Source organism: Bolinopsis microptera, chromosome 7 (genome assembly GCF_026151205.1).
Source record: "Bolinopsis microptera isolate Bmic1 chromosome 7, MBARI_Bmic_1.0, whole genome shotgun sequence".
Classification (NCBI taxonomy): domain Eukaryota; kingdom Metazoa; phylum Ctenophora; class Tentaculata; order Lobata; family Bolinopsidae; genus Bolinopsis; species Bolinopsis microptera.
The window spans coordinates 9437435-9459098 of NC_087078.1; the positions used below are offsets into that span (position 1 = coordinate 9437435).

Genomic DNA, 21664 nt, shown 5'->3' on the forward strand with positions numbered 1-21664 from the left:
TTTTGATTACCCATATCCAAAAAAATTTCAATTTCCTACATTCTCAATTTTTTCGTTTTCTGTGGCCCGCTCGCTTCGCTCGCATGCAGCCCCCCCCTAGCCCCCCTGGCTACGTGCCTGATGGCGTAACGTTATCATTTGGCGCCCAGCTGAAGCTCCCACAATAATTCTTCAATTTTCTTGGCGCCCCTAAAAAATTGAAGCATTTTTCACCTTAAATATTTGTTTGTACCCCGATTTAACAAACAAAGTACAGCGAGCGAAGCGCGCAAGCTGTGGCAGGGGTCTGGGGGCGCAGCCCCCAGCGGGGTCCAGAGGCGGAGCCCCATTGGCGGGGGCTAGGGGGGCGCAGCCCCCCGAAAAATTTTTGCGAAACAGGGTGTTTTAGACGACATTTGGCATTAAAGAAATTTGTAGGACAGCAATAAACTGGGATTGAAAAGAATCAAGTACTCACGTAAATTTGGTAACTTCACAACAGCAATCTGCATTCTCCAATCAGAATTTACGACTTACTCAGGCCTCATCGTCTTAAGATTTTTACATTTCCTACGGTCTAGGGGACACTATTGACTATTTATAGAAGTCTTCTAGAATGTTTGCTTGGATTTAATGACATATATTTACTAATCCACAGTTCAAATCTTTGACTGACTGCAGTCATAAACACAGCCCAGTTACCAGGCGACCATGGGGACTAGGGGCTTATCTTTTTTCTGGGGTTCGATTTTTTCCGGGGGGGGGGGCTGCCGCCCCCCTAGCCCCCCCCCCCTGTCTACGTGCCTGGCCCGGAATGCTTTTTAATAGATAATCCTAGGTTACTTTTGGGGGCGAAGCTCCCGAAAATTTTGGAAATTTTAACTAGATTTGGCCTCCTGGAACAAATCTGACAATGGAGAACGATTTTAGCATACTATTTTCTGATTTCAATTTTTATTGGGATAAATTGTCTGGATTCTAGAATCCCTAAACACTTGGCTTAACTAAAGCACGAAATAGGAGACAGCATGAAGTATCAAGAGTTTATAATTTTGGCAAAAATGTTTTCTCATCTACTACTATCACTTTCTGCTTTCAAGCCCGTTTCATAGACTAGATAGTAGATAGTAAAATGTTAATAAAGTAATAATGACAACTATTTATGTCGTGTACGCGAAAATGCCCCAATAATTAGCATCTGGTTAGTGGTTACTTGATGCACAGATTTTGTAGCTAATAGGAACAAAAGAACAAACTTTGGTCTGTGAAACGAAATTTGATAGACTGGATCAGTGGATCCCTGACTGAGGACATCTTACTATATATAAAGCGAGACGATATATATATGTGTATATATCCGTGCCATTTTACTGACACCACGGCATCAACTTTAACGCGACTTTCCGCAAAAACTGGCCAAAAAAAAAAAAATTGGCCAAGGAATAATAATTTTAGTGCCCAAAATTTGGACTCTCAAGTGGTGTCAAAAACGCGAATTAAATAGGTAATAATTATTTTAGTCTCTCGAGTCTTGACACCACTTTAGGGTTAGACGGGTTCCTGCTAGTTACAATAACGGTCCAGCAACTTTTAGTCTGCTCTTTCACTTAAATTCCTACTGAAATATTATCGAAAATTCTCAGAGTTGGCTCTCGAATTTCCTACTTTTTGTCAAAAATTTCCTACTTTTAAAAATTTCCTACATTCTTAGAATGCGAGAATGCGGGTTTTTGGATATGGGTTTTTGAAAAGCTAGATTTTATAAAATGTTTAACCTTAGAAGATAGAAGTAGGGTTGCTAAAGAAAGAGAATCATTTTGGCAAAACCAGCTTATGACCCTCAGTGATTTTGGAGGACTTAATAAACGTAGTGCTCTTAATGAAATAAAAAATTGACCTTTATATGATATGCTTTAATATTAATCTTTCCACAGACACTTGCATTTTGTTGTTTACTTTCACCTCTGCATCTTTTGTTTATATCTTATGATTGAATGAGACTTACTCACAAATTTCCCATCTCAGTATTGATCTATTTTTGTCATGTTTTTAATTTACTTCATAGAACAGTTATTTTAATAAACTTGCTTTCAGAATGAGACATGTAAAGATTACACAATCGATAGCTTAATGTGAATTTCGTGTTTTACTGTTTCACTGAATGTCTCAAATATATATATATAATAATAATAATATATAATTATCGCTGCTCGATTGGTAACAGAGTACTGAGAAACAGTGCTATCTGCAGAACACCGGCAGAAAATAATTCAGAGTGGACTCAGAAATGCAATGCACCAAGATGCCGAACATGCAGGCATATGTGTAGGGCAGGGGAAGAATTTGTAGTTAATGGACAGAAGCTAGTAGTTCCTATCAGATTTAATTGTAAATCTAAAAATGTTAATTATGTGGCCCAATGTAAGCTTTGTAATCTTATAAAGGAAGAAGGTTATGAGATAGTTGTAGAAGACACTTATTTCGGGCAAACAATGCAAAACTTTCATAAACGTGTCAATGGACACAGAGCCTGTTTTAAAGTAGAGGATCGTAATAAATCAGCCCTTTCGATTCATGCCTATGAACATCACAGTGACATTTTTACTATTGACAACTATAAATTTGCCATTTTGAAAGAATGTAACCCCAGGGGATTAAATAGGGAGGAATTTAGGTATATTGAGAAGTATAGAACTAATTGCTTGGGTTTAAATAGATGCAAAGTTGAAAGATAAGGTTCTTAGTTTTTAATTCTTTTTTTTTTGTAGCTTCATTTTTGAAGCTATATTTTTGTGTAGTTCATTTCCATTTACCTTGTGTATTTTATTTAGGTTATTTGATTCTCGATTGTTTGAGGCATTTTAGATCTTCGTATATTTAGTACTAATTAAACTAACCAACTTAATTCCTTTGTAGCTAATGATGTAATTTAACGAAGTATACACTACATTTGCGTGTTTCACTGTCTAGCCCACCAACCATAATATAATATAATAATTAGTGTCGTTCAGCTACAATACAACCTTGAAAAATCGTGTATGAAAGTATGAATAACTGAAATCTGAGAGCGGGAAAGTGGTGATTTTGAGCATACTGTAAAATGGACTTCATACAAAAATGAGAGGTTCAACTAAGTGGAATTGAACTGTGAGAGAGCGCGAGATTAAGGGCTGTGGGACAATAAAAACCCTGCACGATAGAAACGAAAAGCGTCTGTATTACATTCTCCCAAGATTTTACTAAAATTTGCATAATATTATAAAATACATATAATATATAGTTTAATTAAACACCCTACGCGCGTGGGGTGGACTCCTGGGGTGGACTTTTATTCAGCGCGTATTTTGTAGCCTGTTCAACTTGACGTTTTGATTCGTTACTATCTCAATGTCACAGATACACAGAATGTGAGGTGATCATCTTAAAGAGAAACGTCTCAGCTTTCACCTGGTGTAAAGTTTATCTTTGTACTCAAAATATAGCTCGCTCAGTGTGCAATAGAAGTTGACAATACAATAACCACGTCTGCGACCGGTCGTCAGATACCGGAGTGTTGCACAAAATTGGGTCCCTAAATTAAAATTCTATGACACAGTTACCATGCAGAAATGTCTAGGGAAACATTTGGTGAAAGTTTCAACTCTCTACTATAAAAATAGCGATAGTTATTGAAGATAAACCGTGAGAAACTCCCTCTTGTCGAGATCAACGCTCTAGGAACCTCCCTTCTGTACCACGTGACAACGATTTGAGCGTCACGTGGCCGTCACGTGACAAAAGTGCGCGCATCGGATCGAACAGTCTCGTGGGAAATCCTGATTGCCTGATCGATCTCGTGGGAAATCCTGATTGCTACGGAAAGGGCTGACAACCACAGTTATTTCCCTTCCTCAATTTTCCAGTTCACTTGCTCAGTGCTGTCAGTTGTTTTTTGTTTGCCCTGCTATATAAACTTCACTCCGTCATAATCCCCTACTCCCCTATCCAATGAACTGTTTCTGTTACAGCTGCCATTCTGTTGACTGGACCCTAACTTAGTCTTATCATTTTCACTTGATAACTTTATCCGTGTGCACTTTCTCGAAACTCAACTTATCTTTGTCAAGACTCAGCTAATCTCAGAACTAAATGTTGCCTTAACAGACTTACTTGTCACTGCACTGGGCCCTCCTTTAAATGCAAATATCATATGAGCAGCTGATCGATTTATTGCTTGAACTGTGCATCCTTTTTAAAAATATATAAGGTCAATTTTACTATCGTGAAACTTAGTCACTGAAGACAACGCAATCTGGCTGTGCCGGTTCCCCTCTGCCTAGATCACTTAGAATATCCATAGTTAGCAATACTTTTATCGTTTAATGCAGCGATATAGCCAGTTATCAATGCTACATAGTAGATTTTAGCCTGTTCCAATCATGGACTTATATCGCGTTAATGGAATTTATGAAATTGCCTACCGTTCAAATCGCTCTCTGTTGTTAGCACCACACTGATTAACTACGATGTTCCAATTTTTTAGAATTATGTCCGACATAATTCTAATTTTTGCTGTTACAGCAGATAGTTATGGTGTAATGGCACGCAGGAATAAGTCATCCCTGTCCTCCAAAAAGCACATGAAAAGGTATTTGGTAAGCTATGTCTTTTCCAATATCAAATCCAATGTATCACAATCTGTGGACTTTCTACTCAAAAACTAGATTGATTAATTGATAATTCATTGCTGATTGTTCACGCGCCCTGTATGGAAGTATATAAATGGTAATCCGCATACTCCAGGAAGAATTGAAGCAATCTCAAAAGAAAAGAAGGGAATCTGGATCCTTCGTAGGATCGTCAAAGAGCTTAGAGGGGAGCTCTACGCTTCACTGGCCATGCAAAGCAGGGAGAGTGACGGAGGCGGAGGCACTGCTGGCTGCTGGAACGGACATTAACAAGCTGGACAGAACGCAGTTTAACCCTTTCATGGACGCGATCAACTCAGGTAAATCATTTGACCGCCTTAACAATATGGGTTTATCTAACATTGGTAATAGTAGCAAGAGGTTTTAGTCATGCATTTGATTACAGCACAGTGTGAAACCCTGAAGCATACGTCGAGCTCTAAACTCTGTTTTGTCTGATAATCAATTATTTGAATATTGAAGGATTAAATTTGGTAACTTGATGATCACACAATTAACAGGACAGGTCGACTGTGCTAGATGGCTGCTGAGGCAAGACGGTTTAAAGCTTCAGCCCGAGATATGGTCGTTTTGTAGGGAGAGGGTGCTAGAGTCATTGCTAACAGCTTAACAGAAGGTAAAATCCTGAACTTTTGTTCATTGATTAAAAATCACCATTCAGACATACAATCGTTCAGATGTAAAAATTATTTATTCACTATTTTGGATTACATTTAGTTACAGGACTAACATGCGACATCCGTCGTTGACCTTTGTCTTTATTTCAGCAAGGTACGGAGAGCGATCCATGGCTGTCCCGATAGACCCACTCAGACTCCTGCCGGAAGATACTCCTCCGGTTGATCCAGATGAGACAGTTCTAGCAGATGATCAGTTACAGACTGAAGAACATATCCCACAGATCAATGCGTCAACATCTGCAAATGAAGGTACTTCAATCTGCTCTTCTTGTATATGTCTTTGTGCCTGCGTCTGTGATTGTACTGAAGTGTACTCTGTGTGTTTGTGTCTGTGTCTGTCTTTGTATCGTGTGTGTGTCTCTGATTGTACTGCGTGTGTCTGTAATTGTAATGTAGTGCACTGAAGTGAACTATGTGTGTTTATGTGTGTGTGTCTGTGTGTGTCTGTGTGTACTGTGTCTGTCTGTGTGTCCGTCTGTGTCTGTGTGTGTCTGTGTTTATGCCTGTGTCTGTGTGTCTATGTCTGTATGTGTTTGTGGGCGTGTGTCTGTGTGTCCTTGTCTGTGTGTAACTGTGTCTGTCTGTCTGTGTGTCCGTCTGTGTCTGTGTTTATGCCTGTATGCCTGTATGTCTGTGTCTCTGTGTGTGTGTGTCTATGTCTGTATGTGTTTGTGGGTGTGTGTGTGTGTGTGTGTGTGTGTGTGTGTGTGTGTGTGTGTGTGTGTGTGTGTGTGTGTGTGTGTGTGTGTGTGTGTGTGTGTGTGTGTGTGTGTGTGTGTGTGTGTGTGTGTGTGTGTGTGTGTGTGTGTGTGTGTGTGTGTGTGTGTGTGTGTGTGTGTGTGTGTGTGTGTGTGTGTGTGTGTGTGTGTGTGTGTGTGTGTGTGTGTGTGTGTGTGTGTGTGTGTGTGTGTGTGTGTGTGTGTGTGTGTGTGTGTGTGTGTGTGTGTGTGTGTGTGTGTGTGTGTGTGTGTGTGTGTGTGTGTGTGTGTGTGTGTGTGTGTGTGTGTGTGTGTGTGTGTGTGTGTGTGTGTGTGTGTGTGTGTGTTCTTTCATAGAAGTTGTTATTTCCAAGATACGAAGTTCGAAAAGCTAGCATTTAGTAATAGACGAATTTTGCAGCTGATATCAGAATCGACATGATGATGGTACTACACGAGATGCTCATGGAAAAGGTCTCCGTTTGCTTTCCTCCTCCCACGAGCAGTACAAAGTGTGGGTTCAACTTTAATCTGATAGAAGATATCGTATGCGGAACCCAAGCCCGGCCATGTCTGTACATAATAACGAAAGAAACCGGTAAGTTTCTAATCATGTAAATGTTCGGCCGAACGTTTGCATTCATTTTAGACTAGTGACGAAAATCAACAATCGTTTGCCAGTTTGCCAGTTTGGTTTGCAAAATCGACAAAAATAGTCCATTCCCCATGGCCATTCCCCATGGCCATGATATTAGAATTCTGCCCGTTGAAATCGGCCACTCTGATTTTTATCATTGAACTTCACATTGATGACATGTTCATTCTCTACAGGTTATGCTGCGAGGGCGTTTACCTCGATAGATGTTGAAAATGCCCACAGCATTATAAATCATTTGGACCGCCGAGGGGTCCAAAACTCCTCAATCGAAGAGCTTAGTAGACATGCCAGCAACCTACAGAGACTTCAAATTCTCAGGAAACCTCTCTAGGACGGTAATACATTAACTTGTTTAGATAATAAATTTAATAAGTAGATTTTGAGTGATGATTACTGAATACAGATATCGAGCCTCGAGGTACCATAAAAAGGGTATATAAACTTATCACTTATGCTTATATGCTTATACTATCAATGAATATCAAATCGCCTTCTCTAGTTATCAAACCCAACATAAGTTAAATCTCTGCCTACAAGGACTATTTGATATTTACAACAGACCGAGTGAATGTCTCAATCTTTTCAGGAAGCTTTATACTCCGACATCCACAATTTACCACGCCCCTGAGATCGACAAAGGTCTTTCTGATAGATTGACTTCCAGCCAATTCGATCTATCGAAGCCGAGTGGGAAGAACAAAGAACTGAAACCCCATGGTCGCAACGATGCTCCTCGCGGACAAGGGAGAGTTAGGGCCATCGGTGGTCACAAGACTGGATAATATTTATTTTTTAAGCGTTGAGGTTGTCACGAAAGCGTACTGTAACGGGACTATCAGATTTGAGTGATTTGATTTTGTGATTTGCAGTTCACGTGATTTTATTGTGATTTTAGACTGTAAAAACTATAAAGGTTCAAGTTGAACTATCGTCGCCATGATTATGTATTTTGGAACTGTTCACGTTGAAATTGCTTCGTTAATCAGCAGTCTTCCTTGGTTACTTTCTACTGTGTAATGCAGCTACGATCAACGATACTTAGCTAATACATTCATAGTAACACTAACTGCACTGAGAAGAGTAAAAAATTTGAGCTTTGACGGAATAACATTTCCTTGTTTTTAGATACGGTTACTACTCTAGTGAGGGGTTCATAGCTGATCATTAAGGTCTTACTCACAATAATTTGTGCTCTGATATTGGCCGTACTGACTGCTGTTGAAAAAGCCACTCCATCAGATGCGCGCCGCAAGAGTCCACCCCTGTAGACCCCACTACGTACAAAATTTGAAATTTTCCCAAAAACTTCTGATTAAGCCAGTTTGTTTTCAATAACTTTTGCAATATTTACAGTAGACCCTTAAAATTTTCACCAAATGTTACTCCAGACATTTCTGCATGGTAACTGTGTCATAGAATTTTAATTTAGGGACCCAATTTTGTGCAACACTCCGGTATCTAGCGACCGGTCGCAGACGTGGTTATTGTATTGTCAACTTCTATTGCACACTGGGCGAGCTATATTTTGAGTACAAAGATAAACTTTACACCAGGTGAAAGCTGAGACGTTTCTCTTTAAGATGATCACCTCACATTCCGTGTATCTGTGACATTGAGATAGTAACGAATCAAAACGTCAAGTTGAACAGGCTACAAAATACGCGCGGAATAAAAGTCCACCCCAGGAGTCCACCCCACGCGCGTAGGGTGTTAAACCAAAGATCGGCTATTAAATTGCACGATCAAAAGTTTGTAACAAAACATTAAATCAATGAAAACTGAAATTTATTCAACACTCAATTTATTCATCAATTTATTCATCAATCGTTCATGATTTTCAACATATAATACCAGTATGAAAATAAGAATAATTGATAGGAGGACAGTAACAACAAATTTCGAAATAGTTATCATAGCATCATGCAGTGACGAAAAATAAGGTATCAACTGACTGAAAATGAAGAAAGATAGAGCCTCTTTAACTCGTAAAAAATAACTTTTTTTGCAAGGGATCATATCGAGGACTTTCTCAAATTCACCATCGGCAAGTCGAGTAATATTATCACAGAATACCACTCTACCATTAAAGTAACGACCAAAGCATGCACTTAAATCGACCGAAGGGTCCCATAAGCTGATTATGTCCAAGCAAAATATTCTTATCCGTGTATGATCATACTTGACTTCAACAGCAGACTCCCAATTTGTATTCGGATAAAGGAAATGCTTGGGTAATTCCTTATGAATTATAAAAATCTTTTGGAACACATTTTTAGTATGCCATCTGTCATTTAACATATTTAAAGCATAGAATACTTCAAGTGAAGCAGATGCATCAGCAGCAGCATATAACTTTTGATTTTCAGATAAAATATTTAGCTCCCAGTTGCTATTAAAACGAATGGACTGAGGTTTCTCCAATTTTTTTCTCAAGCAGTTCATAGCTAGTGTTTCTAATCCTAACTTTGGCATAAAGCCAGTACGCTTTTCATCGCCTTTCTTTGGCGAACCTCTCCAATAATTTTCATAGCATGGTTCCAACAGAAACTGTCCATAAAACATTTTCGTAACCAATAGGCAGCGAAGATCCAACCATCCACGAAAATATATTGCATTTCTACCAATAAAGATGGCACTGTCATAAAACTGACTCGTCAATCGCTCTATGTCCTTCTCAATATCGACTCCAACCTTGATGATATCTCTGTTAAGTAATACATCACGTAAACTATATGGTAAAGAGTTCGGACACTCAAATGTATTAGTCAGGAACAAGATAACACATTCATCGGTTGAAATTTGTATCACAGCTACATCAAAATGTTGCTCAAACATGTTACTAGAATTCCATTCACAGTCAAACCCGACCACAGTGACATTCTCTTTCTGGATGTATTTCTTAACAGCATTGTTAGCTTCATGTTCATTTGCAGGTACAACAATAAGTCTTCTTTCTTCAACGTCATACTTCTTCATTATCCTATGGTATAAAGTAATCATTAATCACTGGATTAATCAAATATTTGAATTATCAGGTGAAATCACAGTTTTATCATTCAATTACAACAATTAATTGAGAATCGTTTTAAATCCTCCCTTTTACTATTCTAGTTATGACTATATGAAATACCATAAAGGAAATAAGGATCGCAATAATAAAATCAAATCAACATGAATAGTTACATAAAATTTAACATAGAAATTGAGGCATATTATATATATATAAACGTGTAAAAACATTATGTTCTGAAAATTAATTATCAATTTATCAAAATGAATCAATTCATATATCGTACACCAATTACATCATAGGTCATTAATTTGAATGTGCACCTGGAATCAAAACGTTATAAATCATTACAAATTATAGTCTTGTAGTCTTGCCACGAGCCACTCCTTTTTTGATAATTGGTAGTTTAAAATATCCAAGATATGAGACCACCAACAATAAACAAAAAACCACAGCAAAAAAGCTCAAAACCTTTAAAAAAGTATCTATCAACCATTCAAAAACTCGTGCAAGGGTACTTTTCTTATGAGGAATCATATCAAGAACTCGCTCAAATTCATCGTTTGAAATTGTTCTAAAACCGCTAGGCAACAGCGGTGTATTGAGCATCATACCCCCTAACCGTAGGAATACCCTATTTTTGAAGTAGCGTCCAAAGTATTTACGTAAATTGAGCGAAGGATCCCGTATGTCGATTATATTGAGGCAAAACATTCTTATCCGTGTATGATCATACTTTACTTCGATAACAGGATCCCAACTTTCAAATTGACGAAGACGATGTTCAGGAAATTCTGCATGAGTTATAAAAACCCCTGGTAGTAAATTCGGACAACAATACCAGCTGTCATTTAACATATTTAAAGCATGGAATACTTCGAGTGAAGCAGATGCATCAGCAGCAGCATATAACTTTTGATCTTCAGATAAAGATTTTAGCTCCCAGTTGCTATTAAAACGAATGGACTGAGGTTTCTCTAATTTCTTTCTTAAGCAGTTCATAACCAGGGTCTCTAATCCTAACTTTGGCATAAAACTAGCACGCTTTTCATCCGCTTCTTCGAGCATCATGTGTTTTATTTTGAATTTATTTTTGTGATACTCATACAGCAGAAACTCTCCATAAAATATTCTCGTTACTAAAAGGCATCGAAGATCCAGCCATTCCCTACAACATGACGTATTTCTACCATCATTGCTGATGCTGTTATAAAATTGACTCCCCAAGCGTTCTATGTCCTTCTCAATTCCAACTCCAACTTTGACGATATCTCTGTCAAGTAATACATCACGTAAGCTCTTTGGTAAAGTGTTCGGACATTCAAATGTAGTAGTCAGGAACAAGATAACATATTCATCGGTTGAAATTTGTATCACAGCTACATCAAAATTTTGCTCAAGCATGTTACTAGAATTCCATTCACAGTCAAACCCGACCACAGTGATATTCGCTTTCTGGATGTATTTCTTAACTGCATTGTTAGCTTCATGTTCATTTGCAGGTACAACAATAAGTCTTCTTTCCTCAACGTCATACGTCTTCATTATCCTATGGTATAAAGTAATCATTAAAATCATTGCAGTGATCAAATATTGGATTTAATAAATGTATTACGTAATGGAATTAAATAAAATCGATATTTTACATCTGATTGAAATAAAATCTCTAAAATGTTCCTGCTGTTGAGATAACGGGTAACCTTGCGATACCAATGTCACACTGTCAAAGCACGATACCAAACTCTCTTAAAAGTTTAAACGTGATTATAATGCATTTACAATTTTCATATTGCATTTTCAATGCTTGATTAAATCAATGGCATGTGAATTTACTTATAGCTAATACGATCGCCGCTTATTATGTTATTATTATATTCACACATGTCAGGATAATGGTATTATATACATAATATCGGGAGAGAGTAATACTCAAACACATCAACATCACAAGCATTATCAATAAATCACAATAAAACATGCTTTAAATAGTAATAAGTAAAACCCCTCACAGTAACAATAACATTGCACCGTAAACAATAAAATTCTGTAAGTAGATTTATGCCCCTGCAGAACTTAATCGCAATTTAAAGAGCGATAGTATGAATAAAACATTTAAAAATAAAAATCTTCATGCATTGCAGAACTGTTAAGTAATCCAGTCATAACTTCATTGAGTTATAATATTAATTGTTTAGCTGCTGCTAAATCAAAATATCAAATTTATTCCCAAAATTATCGTAAATTGCTACACAAATTTCAAAGCTTGAAGCACTGTTAGTATGAAGTAGGATAAGCTTGAAGCACTGTTAGTATGAAGTAGGATAAGCTTGAAGCACTGTTAGTATGAAGTAGGATAAGCTTGAAGCAATGTTAGTATGAAGTAGGATAAGCTTGAAGCTATGTTAGTATGAAGTAGGATAAGCTTGAAGTACTGTTAGTATGAAGTAGGATAAGCTTGAAGTACTGTTAGTATGAAGTAGGATAAGCTTAGAGCACTGAACTTAGTATGAAGTAGGATAAGCTTAAAGTACTGTTAGTATGAAGTAGGATAAGCTTGAAGCACTGTTAGTATGAAGTAGGATAAGCTTAGAGCACTGTTAGTATGAAGTAGGATAAGCTTAAAGCACTGTTAGTAAGTTAGTATGAAGTAGGATAAGCTTAGAGCACTGTTAGTATGAAGTAGGATAAGCTTGAAGCACTGTTAGTAAGTTAGTATGAAGTAGGATAAGCTTGAAGCACTGTTAGTATGAAGTAGGATAAGCTTGAAGCACTGTTAGTATGAAGTAGGATAAGCTTGAAGCACTGTTAGTATGAAGTAGGATAAGCTTGAAGTTAGTATGAAGTAGGATAAGAACTCTGAGTACCTAGCTTAGTGACACTCTGAGAAGCAACACTACAAGCAAAATCAACCTTCCTTTGAAATGACCTTCCTTTTAACGACTCGTCAGCCAACAGACAAGCAAGTGATCCGATAAAAGCATCCCCAGCACCAGTGGTATCAACAGCTTTAACCTTCGGACAGGGAACATGGACATTTTCACCAGAGCCGTCTTGATAAATCACACCATTGGCTCCAAGAGTTACCATTCCCATCTTGCAACCTTTCTTTCTTAACAGACCCGCTGCATTAGAAGCCTCTTCCACTGAGTTAACAGAATCTAATCCAAGGAGCTTCTCTGCCTCAGATTCGTTAACACAGAAGATATCAACTAGCTTGTACAGTTCGTCAGGGAGGCTATCAGTTGCCGGGGCAGCGTTGTAGATAGTGGTAATGTCCTTGTTTAAACTCTTGATAAGCTTCAGAGCAGTCAAGTTGGTGGATAAAGGTATTTCCTGTTGGAACACCACAACTTTGCTGCTTGCCAGAAGACTCTTGGCTTGATTAACAGCCTCGTCATCAAGCTCGTTGTTTGCTCCTCCGACTATAACAATACAGTTCTCAGCCTGATTGTCCACTGTAATGGTAGCCACACCAGAAGCTGCATACTCCACCCTCCCAACGTGGGTGATGTCTACTCCGACATTCTTCAAATTCTCTATGTAATTATCTCCGAATGTGTCTGTACCCAACTTGGCTACAAGAGCCGTCTTTGCACCTAGTTTTGCAGCCATTACAGCTTGGTTGGCTCCTTTCCCGCCAAAACCCACCATGAACTTAGTTCCATGGACAGTTTCTCCGCCCTTTGGTAGAACTGGGACGTAACTGATCAGATCAGTCATACAAGATCCCACAACAACAACAGTTGCAGTCATTCTCAGCTCTGGTCTGCAGAACACCTTTTAAATAAATTATTTCAGTTTAATTTTGACTATAACTTTCATGCATTATATTATAGTCGAAGTTTAGATAAAATCAGGGAACATGGTGGCTTATTAATTCCCAAATTCAATGTACTTTACATAAATAAGCAAATTACAATTTATGGCTTACATAGTTTGGAGAACTATAATTCAACAATTCAAATGACTACACATAGTTGCCTTCTTTAACAAAAAATAATAGCTTAATTGATAAATCAAAATGTTTCATATATAATAATTTAAAATCTGATACTCATCTCATAACGACTGTTCAGTGATGCAGCTTGTATTTTTTTTAAATTTTATGAAAAATTTATTAAAAATAAAGAATAGTTATAGGCTTTAAAATGAATGTATCACAACTTAATCCTCCATTGACAAAAAATCTTTAACTTATTGAAACTAGAAGACATAATACTGTTAAATCTAATCAAAAACTTTTTATGAACGGTTTTTTTCATATGCAACATTACTGCTTCATTGGCCAAAGTTACAATTTATGTTTTGATGCGATGCGGAAGTTGTTTAGTTAAAAAAATGTTAAATTATCAGAGAGATCAATTAATGACAATAGTCTCTAGAACTTATCAATTAATAATTTTGTAATCTTAATAATCTTGCATGGCTGAAATGTAACGCTTGATTTATGTACTATGTAATAATTAACTGAATTTTCAAATAAGAAATTAAAAAATATGAAAAATAACGTAAATCGAATCAACAAAATAATAAAGCATTTAATCAAACTATCTAATCTAAGGGTAGCTTCAAGGGGAGCTAAAAATATAAATATTTGCATTAAGGTCTGTCTTCTGAATATAATAACAAAACAATCAAGTAGAAGATGAGTTCCCCACAATAGCCACTCTATCCTGGAACTGAGGAAGACCTCCGTCTCTAGTTACTGAGTCTGTCATGGTGGTAGTGCCACTGACGATATCAGTGAACGATTTAGGCTCCACAACTCTAGCTGGCTCTGAATAACTCGGCTGAGCATCAGAATCTTCACCACAGCAGCAATCTGAGCAACCTTCCCGGAAAATATCACATTTGTACATCAGGAACCCGTAGATTATAGGATTAGTAACGATAGAAAGGTAGAAGAATATGTACACAAGTGCTTTGGGTCCAGAGGGAGTGTATCTTAAGATACCGTAGATGATCCCATAAGGTAACCAGGTTACCAGAGCAGTAGTTACAACCAGTGCTCCAGAAAGACGCTTACCACGTGACATACGAGGTTCCTTACAGCAGAGAGAGATCCAGATACCAGAGTGGATGAAGAGAGGCAGGATGCTGAAGATGACCATGTTGAAGTAATCAACCAGTCCTTCCCAGTTAAAAGAGGTTTCTGCAGCATTGTGGATAGAACACTTACGGTACGTGTCAGTGTATCTAGAGTCGAGGTAGTGCTCCTCTATCCCTACAATAAGAAGTATTGCCTCTATGATAGGGAGGACCCAGCAGATAGCAATGATCACTCTCAACACTCTGTTAGTAGGGAGGAAGACACAGATGCAGGATATAGGTATGATAGCCAACATGTTCAGATCACTGAGGAGCCAGGAGGAGATGATACTGAGGACTTTGCACCTTACAGTACCCACATCAGACGAAGTAGCCTCACCGTAGATAACACTTGGCCAGATGAAGCCAGGTCCTCTGATAGTAGCAGCAGCTAGGGAGAGGAGGATGTCAACAACACTCATGTTAACTAGAACTGTCTTGAACCTCTTACGGTGGGCCTCTCCTCTGTGGTTGTATTTGAGGAAGAAGGCTAGAGTGTTTGAGTTCAGGAACAACCCAACCACACCTGAAATCAAAATCTTCTATATATTTCCAGTAAGAAGTAAACCTTACAGTTTCAACTAAAGATTAAGTTCTTAGTTAATACGGTCCATTTTGAGTTAACAATTTCCATAAAATGTTCATTTTAGTATCTAGTTTGACTAGCAACTGAACTCACCAAGAAAGATGACACAAATCCCTGTGACAAGAGTATACAAGTCATGTTCTGCATCATTATCTGGCTCTCCTACTACCACCACTACCATCGCTGGTAAGAGAACGTGATTTTACAGTTGTTAACTGTATAAATATTATATTATATTTTTTAGCTGTATAAATATAATATACCTATATAAATAAGTATAGTACTACCCCATATTATGGTATAAACAATAAACATAATATGATATGAGTGTAGTACAATGTATTCGATAAAACTCAGTAAATCAAAGAAAAAATACACAATAAGTATTATATATATAACAGAGAAAACATTCAAGATAAATAAACTAACATACAATACTGGATACTGGGGGGGGGGGCCAATGGCATAAAATGGCATAAAATGACATAAAATGGCATAAAATGGAGACTTTTTCTATGGAGAAAATGGAAAAACCCATGAGTAATTCTCCATTTTCTCCATTTTATGCCATGAATTTTGTCTTCGAAATTTCATCTTTAACACCATTTAACACCTAAATTGGACATCCTAACATGTTTATTTACGATTACTAGGGGCGTAACAAGCTTATGAAAGCTCATAGTAGGCTACTTGATGCTTATACTAGGTTAGTAGAGGCACACTTCAGGCAAACTCCTAATTACTCAAGCCTAGTGTAAAGTTATTTCTACAGGCTTCAGCAGGAGTGAGTAATAGGGGAGAGTAATAGGCACTGAGAAGTGAGACCTACATCCTCGACAGTCGAAACAAGCTCGCACTGCAAAGGGGAGGCCTGCCTTCCGAGATCGCATTACCAGGGGGAAGCCTCGAGTCCAAATTTGTGTATCGAGGGGTAGGTGCAGACTTCGATAAACCGAAAAACCAAAAAAAAATATTTTCGGCTAATAATGAAGAGGGTAGCATGAAACGTGGAGAAAAGTGGTTTTTAGAAAAACTTTGAAAAATTTTGACTTGGAAAATTTTCGGCCCGAGTCATTCTCGATACGTACCTCTCGTATCGAGAGCTCCCGATTCCGAGCTCGTGTTGCAAAGGGGAGGCCTGCCTACCGAGATCGCATTACCAGGGGGAAGCCTCGAGTCCAAAATTGTGTACCGAGGGGTAATTTTCTAAGTCAAAATTTTTCAAAGTTTTTCTGAAAAACACTTTTCTCCACGTTTCATGCTATCTTGTTCATTATAAGCCGAAAATATTTTTTCGGTCAAAATTTTTCAAATTTTGTCTGAAAACCGCTTTTCTCCACGTTTCATGCTACTCTGTTCATTATTTGCCGAAAATATTTGTTCGGTTTTTCGAAGTCCACACCTTCCCCTCGATACACAATTTTGGACTCGAAGTAATGCGATCTCGGAAGGCAGGCCTCCCCTTTGCAACACGAGCTCGGAATCGGGAGCTCTCGATACGGGAGGTACGTATCGATTGATTGATTGATTGGGAACTGGGTTTTACTACCCCAGTTAATGTTTACTAAAATAGATATTGAACAGCAATTTAATAAGATAAAAATCGTACCAGCGTACTTTAAAATCTGTATGATTCATGAAATTAAAAGTAGCTATGACCATTAAGAGTTAAATATATTGTTTATATTCCCCATCATGGACTAGTGGCTCAACAAAACTGCGTCGGAAATTAAAGCTCAGCTAAAGCCTGAAGACTATTCAGTCTTGTATAGAAAATAACTACAGCTACCAATATGTCCCTCACAAACATGGTCCAAAACATATCAAAACAGCACACGAAACACACACTCAAAAAAAGTTGTCAACCGTTGCTCTCATCGGCACAATAAATTTGCCCGTCCTTTATGTAAAACTTTTTGGTCGGTTCTGCAAGTGCCCGCTTCTTCATGTCCTGTACCAGATCTTTCCTGAGCTTCCTCTGTTCGACAGACCGATCAGGGCTCAAGAAAACTGTCTTAAACTTCTCACTCTGCCGCAGGTTCCTGGCATTCCTCAGAATCTGATCAACGATGAGCGAGTTTGAGGTGATAACTTTAACTGGTCGCGTTGAGTCAACCGTTTTCTTTTTTCCTATTCTCTGAGCCTCTACTTTTGGCTTTATGCCAATAGTTTCCAGAACTTCACTGACTTGAGATTCGAGCTTCTCTTCTTTTTCCTCAGGCAGACCGAAGATAAGAAGGTTCCTGCTGCGGTCCTCCTCTGCAACAATAGTCTCGACTACAGACGTCAATGCTTCCGGGCTGATTACTGGAGACTGTGCTGGCCAACTTTGAACGACAGAGCTGTAAGATTGGAACTCCGCTTTCACTGAATCAGCAACTGAACTTGACACAGTTTTCTTCATCGCTTCAAGTTGCTTAGTCTTGCAGCTGATAGCTCGGCCTGAACACTGATAACCTGCTCTTGCTTCACAATTAACTGACCCTGAAGTCTGGTCAACACATTCTTATACGTTTCAACGGTCTCCATAAGATAGTTCGTATACTCAAAAGATCGACCACACACATTGACAATCTCCGGCTTATTCAGTCTGTTGAAGTTCTTAGCGTCCGCAATGTCCTTTAACTTTCCGTACGGCTTGCCAAATTTCTTCAGAGTCTCTTTGCTCCAGGTGAACATCTCATTCCACATGTAATTGATACTTTCCAAGTCCAAATCTGCCATCGTAAAGATCAGCACAACAAGCTAGCAGCGCAGTAGCGGTGCAATTATCAAGAGATAAGCAGTGCGATAACGAGAGCTAACAATTTTAAAACGGCAGTGAGAGTGTATTTCGACTGAGTGAGAGTGTATTTCGAAAATGACTCGGACCGAACATTTTCTAAGTCAACATTTTTCAAAGTTTTTCTGAAAACCACTTTTCTCCATGTTTCATGATACTCTGTTCATTATTGGCCGAAAATATTTTTTCGGTTTTTCGAAGTCCACACCTTCCCCTCGATACACAATTTTGGACTCGAAGTAATGCGATCTCGGAAGGCAGGCCTCCCCTTTGCAACACGAGCTCGGAATCGGGAGCTCTCGATACGGGAGGTACGTATCGAAAATGACTCGGACCGAACATTTTTCTAAGTCAGCATTTTTCAAATTTTTTCTGAATCCGCTTTTCTCCACGTTTCATGCTACCCTGTTCATTATTTGCCGAAAATATTTTTTCGGTTTTTCGAAGTTCACACCTTCCCCTCGATACACAATTTTGGACTCGAGGTAATGCGATCTCGGAAGGCAGGCCTCCCCTTTGCAACACGAGCTCGGAATCGGGAGCTCTCGATACGGGAGGTACGTATCGAAAATGACTCGGACCGAACATTTTTTAAGTCAGCATTTTTCAAATTTTTTCTGAAAACCGCTTTTCTCCACGTTTCATGCTACCCTGTTCATTATTTGCCGAAAATATTTTTTCGGTTTTTCGAAGTCCACACCTTCCCCTCGATACACAATTTTGGACTCGAGGTAATGCGATCTCGGAAGGCAGGCCTGAGGCCTGCCTTCCGAGATCGCAATGGCCTCCCCTTTGCCTCCCCTTTTCTAAGTCAACATTTTTCAAAGTTTTTCTGAAAACCACTTTTCTCCATGTATCATAATGTTTCATGATACTCTGTTCATTATTGGCCGAAAATATCTTTTTTTTAGATAATTTTTCTCGAAATTCTAAATTGTTCAGGTTTTCAATGGCATAAAATGGCATAAAATGGAGACTATTTCTATGGAGAAAATGGAAAAACCTATGAGTAATTCTCCATTTTCTCCATTTAGGCCATTGCCCCCCCCCCCCCCCCCCCCCCCCCCTGGATACTTTTTAAACCCCAACAAATTATCACTTAAAAGTTAGAATAGTAAGTAAAATGCAAACATTCAGTAATTAGAATAGATTACAAATAAAATATGAACAAATTAATCACAGGAAATAAATGAAATTAAAATGTCTAAAATACGATAATATCCCCAAACTTGTAAAATATCTAGCTAATTAAGAACTTATTAACAGTTTAAAATTAGATAAAACTAAGTACAAGATTTATTTCATGCTAAAAAAGAGTTAATTATTTTAAATGTAAATTTAACAACTGGACCTTTTTATCTTCAGTTTTTCTTGCACATGGTTTATTTAATCTTTTGCTAAACATTTAGCTTATCAGGTTTCACCTTGGTGGTTGTTGCACTAGCTGTATTCGGAGGGGAGGAATTGTCAGCAACAACAGCAGAAGATGAGGATCCCATAATAGCAACTCTGCCCTGACACAGAGGGCTAGTAACAGTGTCCGTCATGGAGTGAGTCGCACTGACGATATCAGTGAATGATTTAGGCTCCACAACTCTAGCTGGCTCTGAATAACTCGGCTGAGCCTCAGAATCTTCACCACAGCAGCAATCTGAGCAACCTTCCCGGAAAATATCACATTTGTACATCAGGAACCCGTAAATAATAGGATTAGTAACGATAGAAAGGTAGAAGAATATGTACACAAGTGACTTTTCTTCAGAAGTATCGTAGCGTAAGATACCATGGACTATCCCATAAGGTAACCAGGTTACCAGAGCAGTAGTCACAACCAGCGCTCCAGAAAGACGCTTACCACGTGTCATGCGAGGTTCCTTAAAACACAGCGCACTCCAGATACCAACATGTATAAGTAGAGGCAAGATATTGAAGATGATCATGTTGAAGTAGTCCACCAAGTTCTCCCAGTTGAACATCTTCCCATCAGCCAGATGAATAGAACACTTGTGGTAACTGGTGGTGTAGTGAGAGTTCAAGTACCCTCCCTCTATTCCTACGATGAGGAGGATAAGCTCAATCAGAGGAAGACACCAGACAGCTGCTATAATCCCTCTCATCTGCTTTTCAGAAGGGAGGAAGACACAGATGCAGGATATAGGGATGATAGCCAAGGTGTTGAGATCACTAAGGAGCCAGGAGGAGATGACACTGAAGAAAGTGCATCTGACAGTGCCTGTACCTAGGGTAGTAGCCTCCCCGTAGATAACACTGGGCCAGATGAAGCCAGGTCCTCTGATAGTAGCAGCAGCTAGGGAGAGGAGGATGTCAACTACACTCATGTTAACTAGAACGGTTTCTGAACCTCTTCCGGTGCTTCTCTCCTCGGTGGTTGTATTTGAGGAAGAAGAGGAGAGTACTGAGGTTGAGGACTAGTCCAGTGATACCCGGGAGGATATTGGTATTAAGAAGAGGAGAGTACTGAGGTTGAGGACTATTCCAGTGATACCTGGGAGGTTATTGGCATTAATAGTTGATATAACTTACATGGTGTTCACGAAACATTGGTACGGCTTTAGTTAATTCATAAAGGAGCAACCAGGTCCCTTTGCGCTTATAATTTTTTTCGTAAATCGGTCCAGATTTTAAAACGTTGACATAGTTCTATAAATTTTGTATATTTTACTCTGGTGGTTAGGTCGTAAATGGTCTTACCGAGGAAGATAACACACAGGCCTGTAACTAGAGCAAACTTTTCTGGATCTGTTGAATGCCATGTCATTCCTGACAAATAAAGCAACATAATTTGTGTGATTAGTATTTATAGTATTTAGTATTTATAGTATTTAGTATTAGTATTTATAAATAAATTATTGCATCCTAAAAGTTATAAATTTAAACACAAAAATCACGTTTATCAAAAATTGTAAAAATTAATTAATTAATCGTGAGGATCTAAAAACGAATACTTAGGGGAATTGAAAGAAATTTAATCAACATTAATAATAATAATATAATATGATTGATGAATATGAAACAAAGTTTTGAAAGTGTAAATTACTCTATTTAAACCAGGATAGTGACCGGATCTGGTCACCAGATCCTACAACTTGGAGAAACTTTGGAGCAACTTCTTCGTAAAAAAGTGGATAATCTCTGGAACATGAGCAGTTTCGGTCATTCTTTTTGCAGGAGTTTCTGTGTAAAGAAAACAGTCCGTCCACAAACAACTTAATTGAGTATTCCCCTTTGTTAAGACCTTGACACTTTTCTAAAGCTTCCTCGATGAAATTGTGGAAGGAGTTGTTGAGTTCTTTACTGTCAGGAGATAAGGTGATATCACCGGCTAGAGTTGATATTCTCAGTTCTTTGAAGTTGGGACTGGTGTTCTTCATAAACAGCACAATATCGTCTGCAGGGAGAACGTTTCTTTTATCTGTCATGGACAGATACGCTAGTTTATCAAGGAGTGGCAACACTTGAGCAGCTATTATTTTG

General features: G+C 38.4%; 4 protein-coding genes across 6 annotated transcripts; 1 reads left to right on the forward strand and 3 right to left on the reverse strand.

The window, feature by feature from the left end:
• The first annotated feature begins 4825 nt into the window (after positions 1 to 4825).
• LOC134817995 (uncharacterized) lies at positions 4826 to 7685 on the forward strand. 3 transcript variants are annotated; one of them, XM_063827399.1, is made up of 6 exons: positions 4826 to 4966; positions 5168 to 5283; positions 5435 to 5596; positions 6467 to 6643; positions 6877 to 7038; positions 7290 to 7685. In XM_063827399.1, exons 3-5 carry the CDS (start codon positions 5455 to 5457, stop codon positions 7032 to 7034), a joined length of 477 nt encoding a protein of 158 aa, XP_063683469.1. In that variant the 5' UTR covers positions 4826 to 4966; positions 5168 to 5283; positions 5435 to 5454; the 3' UTR covers positions 7035 to 7038; positions 7290 to 7685. The 3 variants fall into 3 exon arrangements, with proteins under 3 accessions (XP_063683469.1, XP_063683467.1, XP_063683468.1); XM_063827397.1 differs by having other exon boundaries at positions 5168 to 5596; XM_063827398.1 differs by lacking the exon at positions 4826 to 4966 and having other exon boundaries at positions 5074 to 5596.
• Positions 7686 to 11652: 3967 nt separating this feature from the next.
• On the reverse strand, positions 11653 to 15568 carry LOC134818405 (uncharacterized). The gene is made up of 2 exons (XM_063827927.1): positions 15481 to 15568; positions 11653 to 15327 (listed from the first exon to the last, which is right to left on the reverse strand). Exons 1-2 carry the CDS (start codon positions 15566 to 15568, stop codon positions 14348 to 14350), a joined length of 1068 nt encoding a protein of 355 aa, XP_063683997.1. The 3' UTR covers positions 11653 to 14347.
• LOC134818403 (ribokinase-like) lies at positions 12546 to 13466 on the reverse strand. The gene has a single exon (XM_063827926.1). It carries the CDS (start codon positions 13464 to 13466, stop codon positions 12546 to 12548), a length of 921 nt encoding a protein of 306 aa, XP_063683996.1.
• Positions 15569 to 19303: 3735 nt separating the features above from the next.
• On the reverse strand, positions 19304 to 20959 carry LOC134818551 (uncharacterized). The gene is made up of 2 exons (XM_063828166.1): positions 20882 to 20959; positions 19304 to 20675 (listed from the first exon to the last, which is right to left on the reverse strand). Exon 2 carries the CDS (start codon positions 20506 to 20508, stop codon positions 19567 to 19569), a length of 942 nt encoding a protein of 313 aa, XP_063684236.1. The 5' UTR covers positions 20509 to 20675; positions 20882 to 20959; the 3' UTR covers positions 19304 to 19566.
• Positions 20960 to 21664: the final 705 nt, after the last annotated feature.